A 24,974-nucleotide genomic window follows, 5' to 3' on the forward strand; every position below is an offset into this window, starting at 1 on the left:
GGTACTTTAATAAAGCTGAATATAAATTATAATTAGAACTGCAGTGCAAGCTTGATTTTGACTCGGATTCCATTAATCTATTTAAAAATAATTTATTTTTTCATGCCTCACAACCTTTTTGTTTCCATCTAGATATTAAGTAAGCTGTCATGCAGCCAATGCATTGAAATATTTTTATTCTTCTACACTTCATTTTGTCTTGATTGGACTCTCATAATGAAGTGCAGTGTATTTAGTTAGTTTTTGTGGTTTTGAGCATAGCTCCTCCTCTTTCTAGTTGGCCACACCCCTTCCCATTGACCCCACCCATTCAGCTGTCTCCTGCAGCCCCCCTTTGATTTGAAGTCACCAGCCGCCACTGCTCTCACAGTGAAAACAGACTTAGCATTAACAGTAAATTTCTCTGGCCTTGAACCTCATGTTCACATAAATAGCATTGAAAACCACATTCAAAGAAAATGCATCTTGCCAGTGGCAGATTGTTTGCCTTTGGACTGTTTTCAAACCATAGGCCCCTTGCTCACATTTTTAGGACCATACATACATATATGTCTTCTTTGATTCACCTTCCTGATTCTATTAATTTATATTTTTGTATAATACATCACACTTGTTAAGAAGATGTTTTAAATTTGTAGTTTTGAACATTTTTCCAGTAATCAATGAAACAAAATGTATGAACCTATAATGACAAAAGTGCCCATTTCAGAACATTTCAAACAGAAAATGCCACTCAGACTTCTGTCTCTACAATCCGCCAGTATCAGTCAATATGCACAATATCTGTAGAAGTAAAAGTCATCTGAATAATTCCACATTAAAGAGATCTGTAACTAAGAAAGAGGTTGCTACTAGCAAACAACTTTATATTTCAGTATTTCATCTACAAATTCAGTGCCTGCTGCCCTTGAAGATTAAATTTACTGTGTTGCATAAAAAAACTAGTAAACTGGTAGTATCGCAATGGAGAATGGATGGCAAACTGAGAACAGATTCATAGTTATAAGGAGTTTCATTGAAAGGAGAACACAGGACTACAGCACATCCCTATTAAAGTATAACACGGTATCAGCAATCTATCTACATGGTGTGGGAGTAGAACCCACAGCCTTTTCCATCAAAAGCAAGTATGCTATCTGTTGTACTATTAACACCCCTTTCAAATTTTCTAACACAGACATTAATGACCATTTGCTGAGCAAAACCGTTGCACATTGAAAATAGACTTTGCATGAGCAACAGTAAACTTCTCTCTTGAAGCTCACAGTTCCTTGAAAATGCACTGAAACACATAGTTGGCAGTTGGTGCAGAAGATTCAGGTTATTGTATCCTGAAGTCAAGGTACAGGGTTCAAGCGTGAGTAAATTAAGCAACCTGCCATTCCTAACTAAGGCACTGCATACACTCCAGATGGCCTAGTACTGGATTTGGCTCAGGCTGGAATAGAGAGATACTCCTACATCAATGTTTGACTTTGTGGTATACAGACTTTTTTTTCACTGAAGTGTAACTCTCTGCAGGGTGAATACTTCTTTTAGGGAGGGGCAAATAACAGGGTTGTAAATAAAACCATGGTGTGTGACTAGCTGGGTGTAGATTACATGTTGTGATAGTTCTAATAACTGTATTTGATTCTTGTATAAAGTACTTTCTGAGAGGTTTGTAGCAAATTTTGTTTTGTTGTTGTAGCATGCCTCTAACTTTGTTTGCTGTCTGCTTTGAAAGTTTGGAAATATAGCTGATGTATCTAGGAATGGGGGAAGGAGGTAGGACTGGGCAATGGTTCTCAAATGAGCATAGAAGATTCAATAGAATTCTCTAACTACATATCTATCACAATACTGTCTCCATTATCAAAAATCCTAGAGAAGTGTATTAACACACAGCACCTTGAAAACCTCATTGTCAACAACCTCCTCTCACAGACTCAATATGGCTTTCATCCAAGTCATAGCACCACAACTGCACTTCTGTATTACACCTGCATAATCAATCATCACAAAAATGCAGGCCACTTAGTCTCATCCATCTTCCTTGACTTACCAAAGCATTTGACACTTTCCTCCTTAGCCTTTTCTCGCCCTATGCTACCTGGTTCTATAGCTACCTTAGCAACAGACAACTGTAAAATGGCAATATACCTTCTCAAGTTCCACCCAGTTCCTGTAGGTATTCCCCAAGGCTCAGTTCTTGGCACTCTTCTATTTAATATATTTGTAAACAAGTTCATCTCAGCTACTAATCAAGCAACCATTGTGCCGGATGCCAATAAGTTCATGCTCCTTTGCACTGCAAGAAATCTTACAAAACTCTAAACAATCACCTACGAATCCACTTCCTCTCTTGAATCCAACTAAATGATGTAAGCTTTCTCTTAAACCCAAAGAAATGCAAATTAATATTATTTCACATTCAAGCAATGCTCTGCCCTCAAACACCCTTAATATTACATCTGCCAACACTAACATAGAAAAAGTAACCCAGATAAAGCTAGTAGGTGTAACCATTAAAAAAAATTGAAATTTGATCAATACAGCAAGTCATCAAAAAAAAAAAAAACCCACACCGAAATGGGACTACTTAACCAGTTAAATCCATACCTAATTAGAGAATTCTATTGAATCTTCTATGCTCATTTGGGAAGGGATATAACAAGAATGTTTTCATATGGTTAGAACATAGTTTTCTGAAATGTAAAAATAGGCAGAAAAAAGGCATGAATAATGCCTTATACAAGCATTCTAACTCATGTGAAAAATTCAGAAAGTTTTGGTTTTTATATTGGAGAAAGTATCATGCTTGAAAAGGGGAGGCAATTGGGAATCCTTTGCAGAGAGGTGGGACTTACATTGCAAGATACTTTTCAAAGCAACTTATCCCCAGGCATTAATGACAGAATTTCCATTACAAGTTTTTTAGTCCACAAAAGGCCCAAGATATAGATTTTAACTACTCAATGAATGTACTGACCATTTATAACCTTACAATATTACTATTTTTAGCAATTTATGTAACTGATGGAAGTATTTTCATAATTTTAGAGGGGCTATTGTTACATATAATACACTTTAACATTATTAAGCTAATACATGCAATGTAGCAATTAAACCAATAGATGGCAGTGCAGTCTTTAAGATTTAAAAGTTGGGGATGGGAGAACCATTTGTTTTACTCTGAAGAAGTCTAAAGTAAAAAAAAGAAGTGGATGAAAGAGCTCATTTTTTCAATAAAAATCTTACCTGGAACTAGTGGGCCTCTGTGTTGTTTTTTTTTTTGTTTTGTTTTTAAAGTTCCATAATTTTTTTTTTTTTGTTTTTTTGAAGATAAATAAGTGTGGAGTAGGCCAGTGGATATGCTGCTATTTTGATGTGTTCACCTAGAAGGTTATCTGCAGCTAGACTTGTGGATTTCAGAATCTGATTTTTTTTTTGTGGTTTTAAGGAGAAAGCTGTTGTGAAGGCAGTTAACTAAGTAGATGGTGAGGAAGTATAGGAGGGATTGTCTTCAACAGTAGATTGAACTGTTTGAATGAAGTAGTTGTTGACCTGGCTGGGAATGTTGTTGTTATTATTAGTTGAAGGTATTTGTGATGGTGTAGTTGTTTGACCAGGGTGGATAAGAATTTTTTGTGATATACAGAAGAGCTTTGAGTTATGTTGGTGTTTTTCCTGGAGGTTGATAGACTTTTTTTATTATTTTTGTCTGCTTAAATGCTGGATTTGGTGCAGTTTCTGAGATGTCTGAAAATTTGCTTTGAGATTTGATTTATGACTGTTGTTTCCAAGCTTTTCCCTGATATGCAAATGTTGTTTGGTTTCTTTTGTTAACTAACATGATGAGTTATATTTTGTCATTTTTGTTCTGATGGGAACCAATTAATTTAGTATGTTTTGAAATAGGTTCTTAATTCAGAGACAGCTTCTTCTAGATGCATTTTTTAGAATATTCCCATTACACCCCTCCATATATCCCTTCACTCTACTTCAAAACTATCACATTCAAGGGCATCCACCCATTGCTCAAACAAATTAAACTTGATAGCTCCCTGGAACACATCCTTCACCCATGATTTATTTATCACTGTAGAGATAATATCATGACCTCATTGAAACACATCTACAGCCAATCTATTAAACTTAATATTATGTCGAATGTCTGAAAAATGCCATTGTAAAACCTTTCCCTAAGAAACCCAGTCACTCCAATCCCTCAGACTTCTGGCCTACTTCAATGCTTCCTACCCAAGAAAATATTCTGGAAAAATTTACTTGCAACTCACTCAGTTCATCAACTAATACAACCTTCTTTCTCAAAAGCAGCATGGATTTTTGATATGGTTGTAGAACATCCACCACTCTCTGGACACTCAATGACAGCATTCTTCTTGGAATGGACAAAGGCCTAATTAGTGGACCCAGTTTTAATGACCTCATCAGAGCCTTTAAAGTTGTCAGTTACTCAGTTCTCTGGAACTTCTCACTGAAAAAAGCATTAATGGTAACACACTGTCTTAATTTAAAAATTGCCTTTCTACTGCCACTTTTCATTGAATTTCAACTCATTAGCATCTGCATCAATGCCTCTGCAGAAAGGTGATTCCAAGGATTGTTTCTGGCACCCCCTCCTTTCTCTCTGCATTAAAATTTCTTCTTGACTTACTTCATCTTCCTCTCCTGCTTTATGATGATGACATGATCCTATTCTGCTCCAACCATTCTCTCTCCTGTCTAGAATTTGAACTTCAGTATAATTTTATTGTCTTTATTCAATGGGTCATTGATAATTATTGTAAAATAAAAACAATGCTTTTGTTACAAGGCAAATGCTGACTTCTATGTCCAAACTACTACAAATCATGACTTATCTGAATAACAGAATTGAAAATGACACCACATTCAAACACCTAGGGTTTTGGTTGGCTCCCTTCCTAATTTCCATTTCTACCTGGATTACACACACACAAATCAACTCTGTACTGTTCTGGACAAATAGGATATCCCCTTTTCTTACCATACTCTGTACAAATGCCATAGAAAAAGGCATCTTACAACCTCATCCAAAATATTCACTCTCTCTCTCTTTCTGATTGTTGCAGCCTCTAAAAGATATGCATCCACAATTCAAACCAACTCAAATGTGATTCATCACTTTCTGCCCAAGAAATAAACACCACCGCAAAACCATTAAAAAAATGAATGTGCTACCTGTAAAATAATGTGCTGGCTTTCAACTTATTTAAACTTATCAAGAACTAGCCTCCGTACTATTCAGGGAAGCACCAACATATAACCTTAGAAGTGCCACTGACTCGGTATTACATCATGAATTGTTAGCACTCTTTGACAAACAAGGAATGGAATTGTTGGAGGTGCTTATGAAACATGATCTAAAGGCTATAGACCTATTATATGCAGAACTGAGTGATTTAGACAAAATCTTGCATGATGACCTGTTATTTGAGACATCAATTTTGGCATATAAAACAATATTGAGCAAGACTGATAGAACCATTGGAGACATTCAACTTAGGAAAGGCAAAAAGTTACAAAGAGACATAGCAGCATATCATGCTGGTACTGCTTATCCGAAACCCCCGCCCACCAAAAGTATACAGACTGTTAATGATCCAATAGGAGGTCATGGAGATGTTTCTGGAGGAAGAGCTGAAGAGCGACGACCAATGAAACCCCTTTAGGGCGGAATCCTCCACGCAGATCTGAGAGGATAGGGAACCAATCAGGAAGACCACAGTACAGGCCTCAATGGAACCAGCAGTGGGGGAGGTACCAGCGAGGAGATACATCTTGGAATGGAGCGAGACAGTCCAACAGGTGGAATTAAATAAAAACTTTGGCCTACCTATTGGTGAGCCTGTGGACATTAATATTTGTACTGATTTAGAATGTTTTGATGATTTAAATAGTAACTTAAGCGATTTTAATGCAAGTGGCTACACAGCACATAGTAATACAAAAAGTGATTTTGTCGTACACAATTATTCTATGCAGCCACTTGATGTAAATTTGCTGGAGATACTTAGTAAAGGTTTTAATTTTGTTCCTACTGCTAGAACCAACTTGGTTAAACTGATTTTAGACTTGAAAATTTTCATGAGAAAACTTAATTTACATTTAAAGTTTGGAAATGAAGCGTTCATTGATGACCATTTACATAGAAGCAGCACATGGAATCCCCCATTACCTAGTGTATTAAGTCTGTTTGAAACTCTTTGCGACTTTGATGTAAGAGCTATTATTAGAAATAAGAATGTTGACGATAGTATGTGGAATCTTAATATTAACGAAAGAAAGTTATTGAACAAACTAGTGTCTGATAAAACATTGAGAGTGATGAAGCCCGATAAAGGGGGAGGGGTGATTTTAATGACCAGAACTGACTACAATAATAGAATGAAAACGATATTATGGGAGGATATGCTTTATGAGGAAGTGTCATGTAACTATGTCAATATTTCCCATCACCAAATAGATTTGGCCTTGAAGGATTTGGTGGATCAAGGCGAATTGACATGGAGGTACATAATTTTTTGAGTGCAATCCACCCTAGGGTACCAAACATTTTCAGTATCCCTAAGATTCATAAAAATCTTTTTGACCCCCCCCCCTATAAGACCTATAGTTAGTGTAGTGGGCTCAAAAACTTTTTTCATAGATAAATACATTGATTTCAGGCTGAAGTCTGTTTTGACAGACGAGCAACATCTTTGTATTGATTTGTGGCATTTCTTGAAAAGATTAAATGGACTGGGTCAAGTAGAAGATGTTTATTTTTTAACAGTGGATGTGGTGAATTTGTTTAATGTTATCTCGCATACATTGGGGCTTGAATGGTTCGAGGAATACCTATTTGACTCCAATAGGTTTAGTAATAGTGATGCTGGAGTATTAGTTACCCTGATGGAGCTAGTTCTTAAACATAATTTTGTGTTTTTTGAAGGACAGTTTTCAAACAATTGACAGGGGTAGCTATGGGGGCATGTTGTGCCCCCATTTTTACGAATATCATAATGGTAATGTGGGAACAGAAATTTCTTTTTAATTCCAATTTTGTAGGATCATGGAATTTATACCTGAGATATACTGATGATGTTTTTGTATGGAAGGGAAATGAGAATGACGTGAAGGAATTTTTAGATTTCATCAATAGCACCACAGGTTTTCTTAAATTTACATACACTTATAATAAGGACAGTATGAATTATCTGTTATTAAAGATTCTGAAAAATAAGTGTTTGGTTAGTAATCTATATAGAAAGCCCACATATAGTAAGAGTTTACTACATTACACTAGTTGCACCCAGATAATGTTAAGAAGGGCCTTGTAAAAGGGCAATTTGTCCATATTTCATGTATGGTAAGTAGGGAGGTGGACTATCAAGTTCTGTGTAAAATTCTGGAAGAAATGTTAATAGGGAGGGACTATCTGATTAAGCTTATTGAGAGAGCCTAGGAGGAAGTTACTAACAAGTGGGCATTAGGGTTATTTAGTCCACTCATGAGTGAGACCTTTTGCCCTCAGAGTAGTCAAGGCAATTTAGTCATGCATAATGAGGTTGACAAACAGAAACATGTAGAATTTTCCAGGTCCTCTTTTGTAACAAGTTTTTCCATTGACCACACTGACATTACTGATGTAGTGAGGAATAATTAGATTATATTTAGTAGCCAAGGGGTATTATTGACAAGTTAGGGGTAACCCCTAGTGTAATTTTTAGAAGGGGTAAGACTTTTAAGGAATTACTACAGAATACAAAAAATGTTGAAGTTCGGAAAGGTAGGGGTATTCATGCTTGTGGTTTTTGTGCACAGTGTATTTACATCCACTCAGTGGACAAGAAAATTACTAATGGAATAAAGGTCTATGCACAAGGAAATTACTCATGTGTTACAAAGGGAGTGGTATATGCCACTATTTGTTGTCAATGTACTGGGTTTTACATTGGTAAAACCAAGAGGAGTTTTAAGGATAGGGTTTACAAACACATTCGGGATATAAAATTGCTAGCCTCAATAGTGCCCTATACAAACGTGTTGCAACATCCCGGTCACAATTTAAAATTTTTAGTTGTAGAAAAAGTTACACCAATTCCACAGGGTGGTGGCCCATGGGAGGAAATGCTTAATTTTAAAGAATTATGGTGGCAAATCAAATTTATACCACCAACCCACCCGGCCTCAATGATAGTGTTAGTATTAGGAGTTTTCTGAAATTACGCTCCTTTTTTGGCTGATTTAAGCACTAGGATGTTTTTTTTTAAAGTGTGGGAGTGTGTTATTGATTTTTAAAACCATTATAGGTTCATAGGTGCATACTAGGCTATCTGCCCTAGGGCATTTATAAGCCTAGCCAGAATGTGTTTGGCTTTCGCCACCCATTTTAAATTAATTTTGCTATGCCCTTTTTCGAGGTTAGTATACTGTGCCTCTGTCTAACAGTGACACAGAAGTGATACCCAGGTTAAACCTACGATCTCCCATCCACTCATCAAGATTCCTCTTGAAGAGAGTCAGTGAGGGACTCTGCTTAACCTGGACTGGGATTTTATTCCAGAATGAAGGGAGCCTCTGGGTTATGAATCTGTCCCTCCAGCATGTCCTATTTATTTCAGTGCTGAGGTTCAAGTCTCTCAGGCGCGTAGCTCGATGGGATTTGGATTTTCTGAGGTGCAGCATGTCCATTAATTCCGGGTTGGACATGGCTTTATACGTCAGGCACAGATCGCCCCTGAACAGGCGGTATGCCACTGAGTAGAGCTGGAGTTTCTTTAACCGGGCAGCATATGGCATCTGTTTGAGCCCTTTGATCCTCTTGGTGAGGTACTTTTGGGGTCTTTCCAGTTGCTGCAGGTGTCTGGTAAGGTACATCCCAAAAGGGGCATTGTACTCAATTATGGGTCTGATGAGGGATGAGTAAAGAGGCACGATGACCTCCCCTGATCTAGATGTGAATCCCTTCATGATTAGGTGGGCTATATAAAATGTTTTTCTAACCACTTTGGCCACGTGGTTGTCAAATGAGAGACTGTTATCAACTTGGGTCCCCAGGTCCCTAATTACTTCTTCTGTACTTAATGGATTACCACCTATGTGGTAATTTGTGGGTACTTTGTTTTGCCAAAGGGATGACTATACACTTTTTGGCGTTTAGCTTGAGGCCATGGCTCTGGCACCAGTTGTCTGTTTCTATGAGGCCCTTTTGGAGGATGCTTGTGTTGGCTGGAGAGTCGATTATGGTGCCCAGTTTGCAGTCATCTGTGAACTTGGTCAGCCACAGTCCTTCCGTGTTGGCCTGTACCTCCGAGAAATATATACCAAACAAGAGATGTCCCAGGACTGAGCCTTGTGGGACGCCACTTGTAACTGGTTTGGAGTCTGACATGGCTCCAGCAATTCTAACCATGTGGGTTCTGTCCTTGAGCCAGTTTGCAACCCATCTAATGACATAGGGGTTTATATTTAAGCTGGTGAGCTTATCTATAATGCCCGAGTGGGGTATTGTATCAAAGGCTTTTGCAAGGTCCAGGTAGGCTGTGTGGACCACCTTCCCCTCATCAATGGCCTTGGTGACTGTTTCAAAGAAATCAACCAGGTTTAAGAGGCAGGATCTGCTCTTAACAAAGCTGAACTGGGTAGGATCCAGTGTCTGTAGGTCCCCAATATCTTTATTTATGAGGTCCATGATGATTCTTTCCATAGCTTTGCAGACCAAGCTAGTCAGGCTTATGGGGCGATAGTTTCCAGGATCCGTTGAGGCACCACCTTTGTGGAGAGGGACCACTGTTGCTGTACGCCACTCTTTGGGTACATATCCTGTAGTAAGGCTGAGATTGAACAGTAGTTTTATGTTTGGGTTTAGCTCTTCTTGGAGTTCATGTAGGACGCAGCCCAGGACACTGTCTGGTCCCATTGATGCTGTGTTTTTTGCTTTGGAGAGGGCGGCTCTTACCTGAGCATCTGAGATGTCAGGGGGGCAGCACTCTGCTGGGATAGATATTTGCCCTTTGGTGGGGAGGGGGAGTTTGCGCTGAACCTGTCAGCTAGGATGTTGGCAATGTATGTGGGTTCGTGTATTTTTGTCGTTTTGGACTAATTCTGAGCATATCTGGGAATTCCCACCCAGGTTCCTAACATAACTAAAGAAAGCCTTATGATTATCCTTAGTGTCCTGTGCAATTTTTCTCTCGAAGCTGGCCTTAGATGATTTTATGAGTGCCCGTAGTTTTTGCTAATACTGATCAGAGATGCCTTCCCTTTTTGGGATTTTGCTCTATCATTTAGTAGCTTCCTCCTTCTATTGTATAGTTTGTTTATGGCTGGAGTCCACCAGACAGGACGTCTGCCTTTGGAAGATTGGGTCTTGGTTTTATTTGGGATTGCATGATCCATGCATTCCTGAAGGTGTTCATAGAATGCATTTATAAAGGATTCTGCAGTCTGGGCCATATTTTCCACAGGCCCGGGGGCTTTGAAGGATTCCACCTCGGTTTTGAGGAGTGAGACATTTGCTTTAGAGAATTTTCTCACTGTGGTTTTCTGGGCAGGAGGTGGGGTCGGGATATGAATATCCAGTGAGATTAGTTTATGATCTGATCTTACCAGTGAAGGATACACTTCTGGTCTGGAGCATAGAGTCCCCATGTTGGTGATGATCAGTTCCAGTATGTTTTCCCCTCTTGTGGGAGTGGTAACAAGTTGTTCCATAGCATTTGAGTTTATAAATTCTAGGAACCTTTGGGCTAGAGTGTTGGAGCTAGAGTAATGCTCCCAGTCTATGTTTGGGTAGTTGAAGTCGCACAATATAATGGTGTTTGGAGAGACCTTCATATTTTCCAGTGTCCTCAGGAAGGCCAAGTGGGGTTCCTGGGTTTGGGAGGGTGGTCTGTAGCAGGCTATAAACTGGAAGGCAGTTTTACCCACTGTTAGTTGCACATGGATAGTCTCTGATGCTTTGTGCTGTGCCACCAACCTGGAGGTGTGGGTATCTTTGACGAATATTGATACTCCCCCTCCTTTTGTGGTTCAGTCCAAGTTTTGGGGCTGAAAAGCATGGTATGAGATATAACCTGGTAGTGCTGGGGTGCTCTCAGGAGCCTTGAACCAGGTTTTTGTTACTGCACAGATATCGATGTTCTCCATGCTAAGGAGAGTTTGAGTGTGCATCTTGAGGTTTAGACTTCTGGCATTGAGTAGCATTACTCTTAGTTTCTTATCCCTTGTGATACCTATGGAGGTGGGTTTGTCTTTTGAGCCTTGCCTAAAAAAGGCACTATGGGGGTAGCAAGAGCCTTTGCCAATATCCAAAAGCCCAGGGCTGACAGGTGCAAGCCATCCCTAGCGAAGCATCGTGGCTTGTTGAGCATGTCATCTCAGGCTGACAGGCATTGGATCCCCTTTGAATGACACCAATACTTAAGCCAATTGTTGAAATTGATCATCTTGCCTTCATATTGTGGCATCATTCTTGGTGAGGGTAAGATGCTACTCAAGGTTGGGGTCATACCGGCCTGGGCCACATGCTCAGAGAGCTCCTCTATGTCTCTTTTCATGTAGTCCAGGGAGGTACGTCTCAGGTCATTCACACCAGCATGGACAATGACTGAGTCATATTTGTACTTGGCTTGGAGTGACCTGAGTGCTTGTGTTATGTGGCAGATCCTAGCACCCAACAGGCAGCTCACCGTGACCTTCTTCTTGTTCAGCCTGGTGAGCGGGATGCCAGTGTGCCTGACGATAGAGTCACCTATTACAAGTGTATCAGGTGTGTTGTTTAGCCTTAAGGGCTATGACTGTTCGGCACACTGGCTTTGTGAGCTATGTGTTGCATGTGTTTTGTTTTGGGGTAGCGGTTGCTTGGGTGTCTGCTTTGGAGGTCTCTGCTGCTTAGGCAGATTTTTATTTAGAGTATGTTTTTGTGTGTTTATGTGTTTGGTTTGCTGTCGTGGTAGGTCTATGTGAGACTGGAATTGTAGTGAGTGTGGTTTCCTTCTCCTCCTGACTTGTTACACCAGTACTGAGTTGAGAGAGCTTAGCCTCCAGTTTGGCTATATGGATGCATCTCTCACATGTGTTGGAATTTGTTGGGAGGAGAAGAGGGTTGTCTGTGTACATGAGGCAGTTGTAACATTGCCTCAAGATTCCCAGATTCGCCAGCTGGACCGGAGAGGAGATTGACAACTGACCTTTGGACATGCTAGAATAGTATTGGGAATTCCTTTATAATTGAAAAAAAAGGGCCAATGGGGAACAAGGTACTCAAGGGGAGTTTGTGAGGGTGTAGTGCTTTTAATTTTTTAGTGCTGACATCTTATGGAAGGTTTGTGTATTTAACTATATATTTATGTATATTTAATATTTTATAGTATTTATTATGAAGTATGAAATGGTATGTATTGATGTTAATTAAGTTAATATAGTTTGTTTTGTGTTTTGTGTCAAAAGTCCGAGTATTGTCATGTGACAGTTTTTCACTATAAATATCTCAGTGTTAAGTGATGCATTTATTCTGAAGAAGTCAGGTGACGGTGCTGATGAAAGCGCTTAATAAACGGTTCTGAAAAACTTTTTTTGGCGTGGACTGATTCTCTGTTGATTCTACTGTTTCCACTTGGTTTGGTTTCTTTGTGGTTCTGAGTTTGTGGTATAACCTTAGAAGTCTTAACCAGGTAGGTCGCCTAACTAGAATTCAATGCACAAATCCAGCTTTCTCAGTCCTTGGTCCTAAACTGTGGGAATCTCTTCCTTCTTTTCTGAAAGATAATTCTTCAAACCCCTTTTCCCAGTCATAATGAAAAACACGTTACAATACTTTAAGAAAATGCATCTGGTATCTCTCTGGTCATATAACTTAACCTATTCATAACCTAATTCTGCTGACTCTACATTTCAATGCGATTCTTTCAGCATAACAACTCTGCCTATAATGCATGTATATACTATGTCTTGTCAGTCAATCTGTATATAATGTCATGTATTTATCATCTTTATACCCTTAAATAAACTCTGATATACACTTTGTATGTAAAATGCATGTACCTATTCCATTTCATCATTCACTTTGTATATAATATCATGTATCTTTCGTATTTACCCCCCCCAAGACTGAGACTGAAACAGGTCGATCAGGATCACTGCTCTGCCCTGGTGAACAAATTCAAAATAAAATAAACAAAACACAGCTGAAGGTTGGAAATAAAAGTCTATATTTGGAATCTGCTGAAGCTTCATGTCTGCTTCTTTTATGGTTATCTGCTGATATTGTTTTGCAGCTTGCAGCAACGGTAGGAAGATGGTCACTGATGGTGTCTGGCAACTGATAGTGGTTATTTTATTTGGATATGTGGTGAGAGTTCAATCCAGTGTAGATTTTCTACTGATATTTTTCTTAAGCCTAATTGGGGCACTGATTAATTGATGAAATATAGATGTCTCCCAGTATTGTTGTTTCACGGCTTCTGTTGGTGGATATCCAGCATTGGATTTATTTGACAGTAATAATATTGTTATCGGTGGATGCGTATAGAGCTGTTACACAAATACTGTTTTTACTGAGAGATGAGTAATATTAGAGTGTTAAACTGAGGAATGCTATTAGAATGAGGAGCCATCCCAAAGGTATTTCTAAAAAAATTGTCTACCCCTCCAGCCTTTTTGTTTTTTTCTATCCATTCTTAGGGTGTTGTAGCCTGGTAAATTTCTTTGTACTTTATATCTGGTTTTAGCTAAGTTTCTGTAGTGACTAATATGTCTGGGGAGCATAAGGCCATGTTTGGATGCTCATATGGTATTTTGTTGCATATGCTTTAAGGTTTAAATTAATGAGAATTAAGCCAGATTGCATCTTTTGGTAGAGAATGCAGATGTGTATGTTTTTGTAGGGTGAGTGAGTCCTTCTCTACAAAAATGTCATTTAATTCAAGCCAATAGTTTTGAAGATCTGATGGTGCAAATCACATTTAAAGTCTTTAAAAGAATGCATAAATTAAATTTGCAGAATTTTATAGAATTAGCCAGTTTGTGTACTTATGGATTTCAAATGTAAATTCAGACCTGCACTGCTACAAAATACATTTTTTTTCAAAAGCTGTACACATGAACTTTTTGGTTGCTTACAGGTCAGTTATTTTTCAACCTGTCCATGCTTAAGTAACAAACAAGAATATCCATCCTTTCTGCGTACTATACCAAGTGACTTATTTCAAGTTAATGCTTTGGTAGAATTAGTAACATATTTTAAATGGACTTGGATTGGAGCCATAGCAACTGATGATGAATATGGTCAATATGGAATACAACTGTTCAATAAGAAAGCAGCAAATCTGGGAAGCTGCATTGCTTTTACAACTTATATCCCCAAAGTTCCAACTCAGAACAAGATTGCTGAAATAGTTGACATGATAAGACATTCTAGGGTAAAAGTTGTGTTAGCATTTGCAGTTGAGCAAGATGTGGAAGTTTTGATGCAAGAGATCACACAGCACAATGTGACAGGAATACAATGGCTTGCAAGTGAAGCATGGGTTACGTCTGCCCTTCTTTCTACAAAAGAACAAGCTGGTTTCTTAGATGGAACAGTGGGGTTTGGAATTAAAAGAGCTAATATCCCAGGACTGAAGGAATTTCTTTTACAACTGCACCCTTCAAATGTTAAAGAGAATCCTTTTGTTACAGAATTTTGGGAAGAAATATTTAATTGTTCACTTGACATGGAATTCAGTGACACTGGAACAAGCAAAAAGCCTTGTTCAGGGCATGAAAATCTTACTAGTTCTAGCAATATATATTCTGATGTGTCACAGCTGAGAATCTCTTATCATGTATATAAAGCTGTATATGCTATTGCACATGCGCTCCATGATCTCCTGGCTATTAAAGATGACATCAGCTTATTTGTTAATGGCTCATGCCCAAGGACATTAACTGTTAAACCATGGCAGGTATGTGAAAACTGTGATCCATCTGCCAACTTACTTATGTATCTCATGACCAGATTATTTCATATCTACATACCATTTAAACTGTTTTGCAATGGGGGTTTTGTACGACTACCAGTCATGACAGCGTTTGGAGTAAAAGGAGCAAACAAGAGAAATACGTCTTAAAATAATTTAAGATGCACCATCTACTCTCAGTTCAGTACTTTCATTTCAACTGTATTGTTTATCCAAACAAATCTGATATTTATTTCTGTAATACAATACTCTATATAACATTCAATAATCCATTTCTAGTTGACAGGTGTTGAGTACTGTTTAAATTTAATAGTTCTGCATAGTGGCCTTATTAAATGTTTGCAGTTTTATTGCTCCTTTTTCACTTTAAGTTCCCTGTGAGTGTAAGTCAATGATTTGAGTAACACAGGATATTTACTTGCCTGATTATGGGGTCATAAGTAGTTGCCAGACATGCAGTCCAGGAGACCATTGAGGAGCCTACCCCAAATTTTCAGTGGCTCCAAAGCACTGCCTGATTCAGTGACTTTCTTATGGTCACATAGTAGGCAACTGGTAGCTGAGGGAATCAAACCCTATACCACAGAAAGTAGCTCATTAATAGCTTCTGGCCTTAACCCTCTGCACTAATCACCAGACAGCAATGATGTGCCAATATCAAACCCCTGGGGACTTGAACTCATAACATTCATCACCTGTAACCTCAAAGACCCTACATTTGCATGCTGAGCTTCATCAGCAGTCAAAGGACGTACCACTCATAATGGGAATAGAACTCACATACATTGACACCCACACCAAGAAAGGCAATTAATTGTTTTACCTTTTGAGTGACTGTGACAGCGCTGATTATCACTGTTCAGTGAAACCTGATCCATCTAGTTGAATTAACCGAATGTCCAGTTGATGACGTTTTATAACTTGGTTGTTTTTAAGTTTTGCAATATCAGATTTGGTTATATTAGTGAAGAGAGGTGTAGGAGAGGGTCTCGCATAAAAATAAAAATAAAATATTTTGTTGATCACTTCTTCCATGAATTGGGTTCAAACCATGATGTTTTGCTGAGAAGGAAATAAGTCATACAAACCAGAGTCATTTCAGCTATAGCTGATGACATTAGCAGAGTCTGTTGACAGGAAGATGTTAATAGCAGTGTCCAACATATTGGTATAAAATGTGCTCTTTAATGTTAAGCAAGTGCACACACACACACACACACACACACACACACACACACACACACACACACACACACACACACACACACACACACACCAGTTCACTGCAGTGAGAACCAGACCCCTACCTATCTAACTACACTGACTAGAAACCTCTGTTTTTACAAGTCTGAGTTGAAGTGTGTCAGACAACACTTTATAAGTGATGACATCAGCGATGTTTGTTGAGAAGAAGGTGGTAATAGCAGTGTCCAACATGCTGGTGTAAAATGCTCTCTCTCTAATATCAAGCAAGTGCACAAACAAGCACACCCACACCAGTTGAATGTTCTAAGATTAGAACCCCTTACCTATTTAAGTACATGGGCTACAGAACTCTATATTTTACATAAGCGCCATGACGCAAGTCTGACTTTTATAAGACTGTAGGACAATTTATCGTGGATGACATCAGCAGTGCATACTGGAGAGAAGATTTTGGGAGGCCTGCATGAAATGGATGTTGTAGGCATGTGTGACTCTCAAAATAATGGTGCTTCATGGATTTGGAGTGGTAGCTGCAGATACTCAATTATGCTCTTTTGACTAGACAGTTTACACACATACACACCAGTTGACTTCAGTGAGAATAGAGCCCCTACCTAAGTACACTGGCTACAAAACTCAGTCCTTTACACAAGCACCACTGCACAAGTTTGATTTTACAAGGCTGTAGGACAATTTATAGTGGATGACATCAACAATGGATGTTGGAAGGCCTGCATGAAAAGGATGTGTAGGCATGTGCAACTGCCAGCATATTGGTTCTCCATGGGTTTGGAGTGGCAAATGCAGGATACTCAGTCATGCTCTTCCAACTAGATGGACACACACACACACACACACACACACACACACACACACACACACACACACACACACACACACACACACACACACACACACACACACACACTTGACTGCAGTAAGAACAGTACATAGACTAGAGAAGTCAGTACTTTATACAAGCACCAAAGAACAAGCCTGACTTTTACAAGGCTGCAGGACAACTTATAGTGGATGATGTCATCACTGGATGTTGGAGAGATGATATTTGGGAAGGCTTGCATGAAATGGATAGCTAGCCATGTCCAACTGATAAGATATTAAAGTTCTGCATATTACCAGATTGATGAGTGTGCAATGTGTAGTATTTGGTGTTGTATTTCCAATGTGCAGGTATACTTAAGAAACAGGTTTATGAACTATATGCAGATGTCCATGTTACTACAAGTATTGGAAAATCTGAATGTATACTGTCATTATAAAGATGTGGATGGTATATAACAGAGCATTTGTTATTTATTTCTGTAGTGTAGTTGATATATTTGTGAGGAAGTACTAAGAGACCAAGGTTGCAATGCATGGGGGGAGGTAACAGATGGCTGCATTGTAAATATGTTATTTTCTTAGATGGTGCCTTCCTTTTGTTTGTCTATTCACATGTCGTTTCAAGGCATGAAGACTAAATGGACAGTAAACAAAAGTAATTTATGCTATTGTCCATGTTGCACAGTGCACCACCAAGCAGTGGGTTTGTGTGATAGATGGCAAAGTTTTTTGTGCATGTGGGATACACATTTATACTGTTTTCCCTGTTTGCAAATAATTAAGAGACAAATGCAAGTCTCATTTATAAAATAATGAGAAGTCTGAGTACTGTGTGTATGAAAGACACCTGCTGCTTAGCTGACTCTGTGGCAGCTGGTATAAATACATTCATACATTTCTTTTGGAGCCCAGATAATATAGGGTTTGAATCCTCCAAGTGTATTTATACACTTCACTGTGTGCTAGTGTGTGTTACCTCAGCACAGCATATTAAAGTGGCATTCAATGGAGGTAACCACACCAATGTAGAGCCAGTCATCATTGCTTGGCATTGGTGTACAATGCCAAAGTATGAGCAAACACAGAGGCCAAAAAGTGAAGGGCTCCATTGTTTTTTTTTTGTTTGTTTGTTTACTTATATGTGTTGTGTATGATTCTATTTTTTGACCAGATTAAAGGTGTTAAAATGTGGCAGATGGGAAATGATGAAATGGGGGGAAGCAGGGGGAAGAACAAAGGGAAAGCAATAAAGGAATATGCAGGAAGGAGGTAGGAAAGATCCATAGCTATCCATTTCTTTAACAGTGTAAAATAAAAATATGTACAGAATATTAGCTGAATTTGGACTGTCACCTTCACAATGATGTGTGACAACAATGCAATCATATTGTATAGTCATTTGGACCAAATCAAGTGTGTCAAAAAGACGTGTGTGAAGTGGAGAGCTATGTATGGTATGATATTTTTTGTGGGATAGGTACACTTTTTTACATCAGTAATAGAAGCATCTTTTGAAAGGGACATCGGTATTTCTGGGTCATGTAAGGTGGTTAGGTGAGGAAGCAGATGCAAACATGCAGGACAAAGAAGACAAGACAAAGGGAGAGTGAGGGACTTAAAAGGTTGGGGGACACCATGATTGGAGTTAGGGAAAGGACAGCACAAGTCCATGCCTGTCAAAAATGGGAACAGTGAGAATCTAGTCTTAATCTGCAAGTCTGTCATCACCACCCCCTTACTCCACTAGCTGCTGGAGGGCTTGACATCTCCTCCTCCTCCTATGGACCATAAGGGAGAACAGCCTCTCCATCTGGCATAGGCATGCACCAATGGTGTTGTGCACAATGTTGCTCACCATCCCTGGCATCTCCTGGTGGGTAATACAATCCACACATCAGCCAGTACTCCCAGAGGGTACCACAGCACCAGTTGCCAGGGTAGTGCTATCTAAGGGCACAGGTAGTGCAGGGGAAGCAGAGGCAGTACTGTCAGGCTGGGTCCCAGATGTGCTGAGCATCAGTGCTGGAGCTGGTGGAGCAGGAGCAGTCTGAGCCACTGTGGTTGGCCTACCTCCCTGTGCTGTAAAGCACTTAGTAATTTCTTAGAGAAGGATGACATGGACACATTTTGATGAAATAATAGAAAAAAAGACATAAGGATTGGGGTGAGAGAAGAAAAAAATTAAAATTAGTACCATCATATGTGACATAAAATTCATCATCACAATAATACAACTATTTTATCTGAAATTTTACATTTGAGTATACTTTCTAACAACTACAGACTATAATTATGGAACTATCATTTTGGATTGCTCAAAGTAATCATTGCAATGTGCAGATATTGGACATATGCTTGGTCCAATTATACAGATTAAAGTTAGCAGCAGTGCATTTATGCCACTTGTGCAATGTTTAATTTATGAGATATTATTATGGGATTGCACTCTTTTATACTTGTTACCCGTGGTATCTGAACCCACAACATCTGACTACAGTCTTACTCTTGACTCCTAAAGTTGGTTTGTACTACAGACTGATGCATGCATACTTGCTTTTACAGTTAGGCTGTACATGCTTACTTTGTTGCTACTGGATAGGAAATAAAATATTTTTATTAAATGTAAAAGCTACAATAATATTTTTCCTGCACTGAATGCATACTATTTGCTTTCCTCAGTCTCTCTAGATGCTCAGCATGGGCCTGCCTAGTCACAATGATTTCTGCATTAGCTGTGAAAAGAAAAGAACAGAACAGAAGAGCATTATGCACTCAAGTTTTGCCTAGATTTAACATTCTATCTATAATAAATTGTCATTATCAGCATACCTCCACAACTATGGGATGTTGCTAGTTCTGAACTCATCCAGCTACTGGTTTAGTGTATCCTTGTTGTATCTTTGTAGATCATTAAAGTTGTGTCTACACTCTTCTCCACTGCATGCAATTCCAATCGTACTGGAGTCAGCCTTGGCCAGACTATTCCAAGCCTCAGACTTGTACTGGGAGCCAGTATAGTCACTGTGCAAAAGCCTTTGGCTGTGGCACTTTACCAGGAGTCCAGTAAAGAATCTGGACTCCTCAACACCCTAAATTGGGCACCTTTCCCTCTAACACCAGACATGTCTAACCAGAAAATACTGCAATAGCAAATAATGATTTCCTGCCAATGCTTTTTATCACATTTGCTGGTAGTGCCCAAAGTCAAGCAATAATAATGCCAACCATGTTTGGGCAATGTTAATCAGAGAACAACAGTACCAGACAGAGAGGAAAGCAGACTTCTAAATGGGAAGGTTATTATAACAGTTGGCTTTAGTTTGAGGGTTGGTTGCTGCTGTATCTGTTAGTGATCTAACTTTGCAGACATGTATGACTTGTGACCTGACACATTTTTTGTCTGGCTTTACACACTGACAAAATTAATTTTTACAATGTGGGATTCAAACCTATGCATAAGGGGCAAAATATTTCCTTTCACAGTGCTGATTTTCCATCCTTGCCATAGAAGAAGTGCCTCACAGGCATACTCATTATTTACATATAAATACACATAACATAATGAAGGGTTAATCATATATATGTGTATCACCTCACAATGTCCTGGTTTATATAGTTACATTTGTATGAGTCTTATTGAAGTCTGAATGCCATACAAGGCCCGAGAACACAATTATGATAACAGAAATATATCAGTCAGTATACCCTCAGTCCTGCATCTGAACTTTCAAAACACAGTAAGTGTGCCTTATGCCTCATACATATAATTCATATGAGCTCCACTGATATACATAGTTATTATTTATAATTATGTTTAAATTGTTATAAGTGATATTTAATATAAAGCAAGATGGAGCAACAGTAACAATGTCTGGGATTTCCTGTATTAGAACCCAGGACCATGTATAGCATTCCTGCACTTACACCTGTTGCCACAGGAATATTGAAATAACACTTGGATATTTTTATGATCATTACTATAAACTGAAATGTAACAGCAGTAAAACTATGTTGAACTTCCTGTATTAAAACCCAGGACCATCTGCATTACACCTCTACACTTAAACCTGCTACCACAGGAATAGTTAAATAGCAGTTGCATATTTCCCTATTCATTATTAACCCCTGTGTGTTAACTGCCACACATCATTGCTTACCATGTTTGCATGGTCCCAGACAAAATTAATAGAATGACTCGATTTTGAAATTGATGCCTGTCTGCAGGTGTTGGGGAGGGTTGCTAACCACTGCACAACTTTGTTAAGTGGTGTTATGTGATTGAAAGCAAAAACTGCAGTGATATATCCCTTTTGACATTTAGAACGTCCACGTCCTGTCTACAGGTGTTATGTTGTGTTCTTCTGTGTGGACACCTAGTCCAGTTTGTGTTTGGTAAGTGTGTTGCAAAAACAAGATAAGCAAAGCCAAACTTTTTTAGCCTGTTGTGATTAGTGTTTACTAGGTTTCATCTGTTCTATTAATAGTATGTGCTTAGGTGATTAGCTGCCATCAATGCTACACAAAGGGATTCACAGGTGTAGTTGATGCATTGCTCATCAAAGAATTACTACTTCATTGTATTTCTCATATTTCTCCATATCCCCTGGTTTATGCTAAAGCTGTGTACTGACATATGTGACATTAGAAAGAAAGAAAAAAAAAAAAAAAAAAAAAAATAAAATAAATAAACAACATTACAAAATTCATGTGGGTACACATGAAGTATTATTTGCAGCTCTACCTTATCTCAATGTGTATGTGTAATAATATACAGTTGTCAACAAATGCAGGGGGGGTTGGATGTCACTAAACAGAAACTGTGAAATGTGTGCTGTTTACTTACATTTAAACCTTGATACAATTACTTCTGTACTTTATAAGTCTAACTTGGCTGTCACACCTACTAGAGGTAAGGGAGTCTGAACTGCTGTTGTTTTTTTTCTGTCTCCCTACCAGTAATTATTCACAGTTGCAAATTATTTGCAACAAACACTGAGGGAGTGCCTGTACTATGTTAACATCTGATACATGGAGCCAAGAATTTGGGATTCAGCAATTCTAATGAGTTCACACCTCATCTACATTTTCACCTGCTCATAGGCTTGAATCTTCACTATAAAAAGGGAACCATGTAGCTAGGGAACCTGAAGATGAGGAGACTTGTTTATGTGGATAACATAGAAGAAAGCTGCTTTATAACTTTGGGTTTATCTGTACAGCAGACTACTGGATCTTGATAAGGTATGATTGCATTTTTCAGTTATATACTAGATATGCTCAAATGTAAATTAGAAACATTTTTATATATGTGGGATGCCCGTGCCCTGGCCCAGCAATCAAGGAGCCTCAATCCTCACCACTAACACCAGAGAGGGCGTCTCATATGAGAGGAAAGGATAACAAATATATACAGTGAAGTACAATTTCCCTTAAGTGCACACAGAGATCACAGTCAGTCTGGGGGTGGTTGCTCTCCTGCTCCCCAGGTCCCCAGTAAGCCTCCCCACTGGCACAGCTATAGGGACCAGATCTCAGCCTAGCTGGCAAGCTAACCTTCAGTACCCTCTCTGTCCAACCAGTGCTTTGTGTCCCTGCCCAAGTAGCTGACACACACACACACACACACACACACACACACACACACACACACACACACACACACACACACACACTTTAAGATAAGTATTTATACAACTTCATAGACACTCCTGGGAAAGGCTGACACAGATTCTCCAGTTGGGCCCCTTTGCCTAGACTATACGGTAGCAATTACTGCCACCACCAGCTAATAATTATCAGTTACCCAAAGGCCCTTAAAAGGGTGTCCAATTATTACTGTGCAATATTATTATTCAATTGGTAGTATAGCCCAGGGCTAAAGCTATAGGAGTGGCTTAGACAGTAAACTCTATAAATATGCAATGTACTCTAGAGCTTAACTTATCTCTACACAAACCAGCCACAGTTAAAAAGGGTTTAAAAATATTTAATAATAAATAAAGGCACAAGACAGTACTACTACAATATATAGCTACTCAAGAGTTCAGAGATCACACAGAAACTTTATAGTCCTAGCTAGTATGCATATGTTATCCGCTTTCACTAGCCTGGGGAGCAATCATGGCACTGCCAACTTTGCTTGAGATGTTGCCTGATGAGGTCTTTAAAGGAGGCTTTGGATGATGTGTTTTGAATGCTAGTAGGGACAGAGTTCCATTTTTTTAGCCACCAAACTACTATATAGTGCATCTCCAAAGCTATTGTAGCTGTTGGTGACTTCTAGTAGTAGTTTGCTTGATGATCTAAGAGGCCTTTTGGCTGAGTGATATTGTACTAGGTTTTTGAGGGAAGGACACTTATTGGGGAGGTAATAGATAGAATGACAAAGGCAGAACTGATTGTAGGTTAGGAGGGTGGGCAGTTCAAGCCAGTGGAGCTGTCTCAAAGCAGTACAGTGATGAGTTCTATATGAGCAATTTGCAGCAAAGCGGGCAATTCTGTTATAGCAAGCTTCCATTTTGCTTAGTTCAGTTTTGTTGAGATTAGTCAGAATGGGAGATGCATAGAGTAGGGTGGATAGAAGTTGGGAGCGAGCAATGGCTGATCTTGTGTTGTTGGTAAGAAATGGTTTGATACGGTAGAGTGACCCCAGTTTGGCATGTACTTTTTTAATAGTTAAGTTCAGATGACTATCAAATTTTAGGCGGGCTATTGTTAATGCCCTTGTTTTATCTGTATGAACTTCATAGAAGTTTACTGATATGGCATAAGCATATTTGTCAGGGCATTTTATTTTCTTAGATGCACAATCTATTTACTGTCATTATAAGTGCTAATGTTACAACTGTTTCATTCTGTTATTATTTTAGTGAAATGCATATGTCCTATATTATCAATGACACAGGGATGTTAGTCTAGGGTGGCCCATAGACACCTCTAGGGGAGTGCTGGCCACAAGTAGAGGTGACTGTCAATTGCATAAAATTAAATGTTCTGTGGTTAATGGGTACACATGTTTTTGGGACAGTTTGATTTCAATTATAGCAGTTCACTGATATTTTATTACTTTTTTTGTTTGTTAGCAAAATGTGTCATTTGCCAGTTGTTTTGGGGGGTGGGGAGCCAATTTCCATTTCTCTGTTGGCACAAACAAAATTGTTTGTACAGAGGTTTGCTTTGCTATTGTTAATGCCCTTGTTTTGTGTCCAGCCTTGCTTTGTGTGTGACTGCAGTATGTTACAATCACAAGGTCCTTTTTCATATTTGAATATCCTGACTGTTTTTTTTCTGCAGTGGGTAATATTGAAAAACTACCTTTATGTGTTATATCTAAGCAGGACATTTATTTAAGTGATACTTATGTGTATTATCCTTTTTTTTGTGTTTTATGTCACCTAGCACTATAGTACCCTGGTGCCCCAGTCCCTGCAAATCTCCCTTCAGTGACCCTGAGAATGAAGTCATTGTCCAACCATTTCGGCAACATTGTGTCTACATGAGAGAGGATGTGGGGATATGTCAGGAAGAATGCAAATTTGGCAGCAGATAGAGGCTGATGTATATTATTCTGGTGGTTAGAGCAGGACATATGATCAGGTGCATCATAGGGCCACTGACATGATTTTATCAGCTCAGAGGAGAGCAACTGCAGTGACCAGTGGACATAAGGCTACTGGGGGTGGCTGCTACAGTGCCACCACTGTCACCAAATGAAGAGTTCCTGTCAACTGTCAGGGATCGAGAGAGCTCAGAAGAAAGTGCACAACAGCATGTGATTGATGTTGGTGCTGCTGTTTCAGGGAGGACAAGTATGTCCCAGGAGGAGCTTCCAGGTAGGCTTACCTATCTCAATTGTTAAATATTTCTTGTATAGTAAAATATTGACAGCAATACTTACATTTTATTTAGCATAATTTTTTGGGGGGACTAGTTGTAGATTCTGGTTGATTTAACATG

General features: G+C 38.9%; 1 protein-coding gene across 1 annotated transcript in view; it reads left to right on the forward strand.

Moving 5' to 3' along the window:
- Nucleotides 1-24,974, forward strand: part of LOC122801410 (extracellular calcium-sensing receptor-like) — a 108,015-nt gene that overhangs the window by 37,359 nt on the left and 45,682 nt on the right. Inside the window, exon 3 of the mRNA XM_044070925.1 lies at nucleotides 14,133-14,954. Coding sequence (XP_043926860.1) covers nucleotides 14,133-14,954 — 822 coding nt within the window. The remainder of the gene's footprint in view (nucleotides 1-14,132; nucleotides 14,955-24,974) is intronic.

This window comes from Protopterus annectens, chromosome 4.part1, assembly GCF_019279795.1.
Source record: "Protopterus annectens isolate FY-2018-M chromosome 4.part1, PAN1.0, whole genome shotgun sequence".
NCBI lineage: Eukaryota > Metazoa > Chordata > Ceratodontiformes > Protopteridae > Protopterus > Protopterus annectens.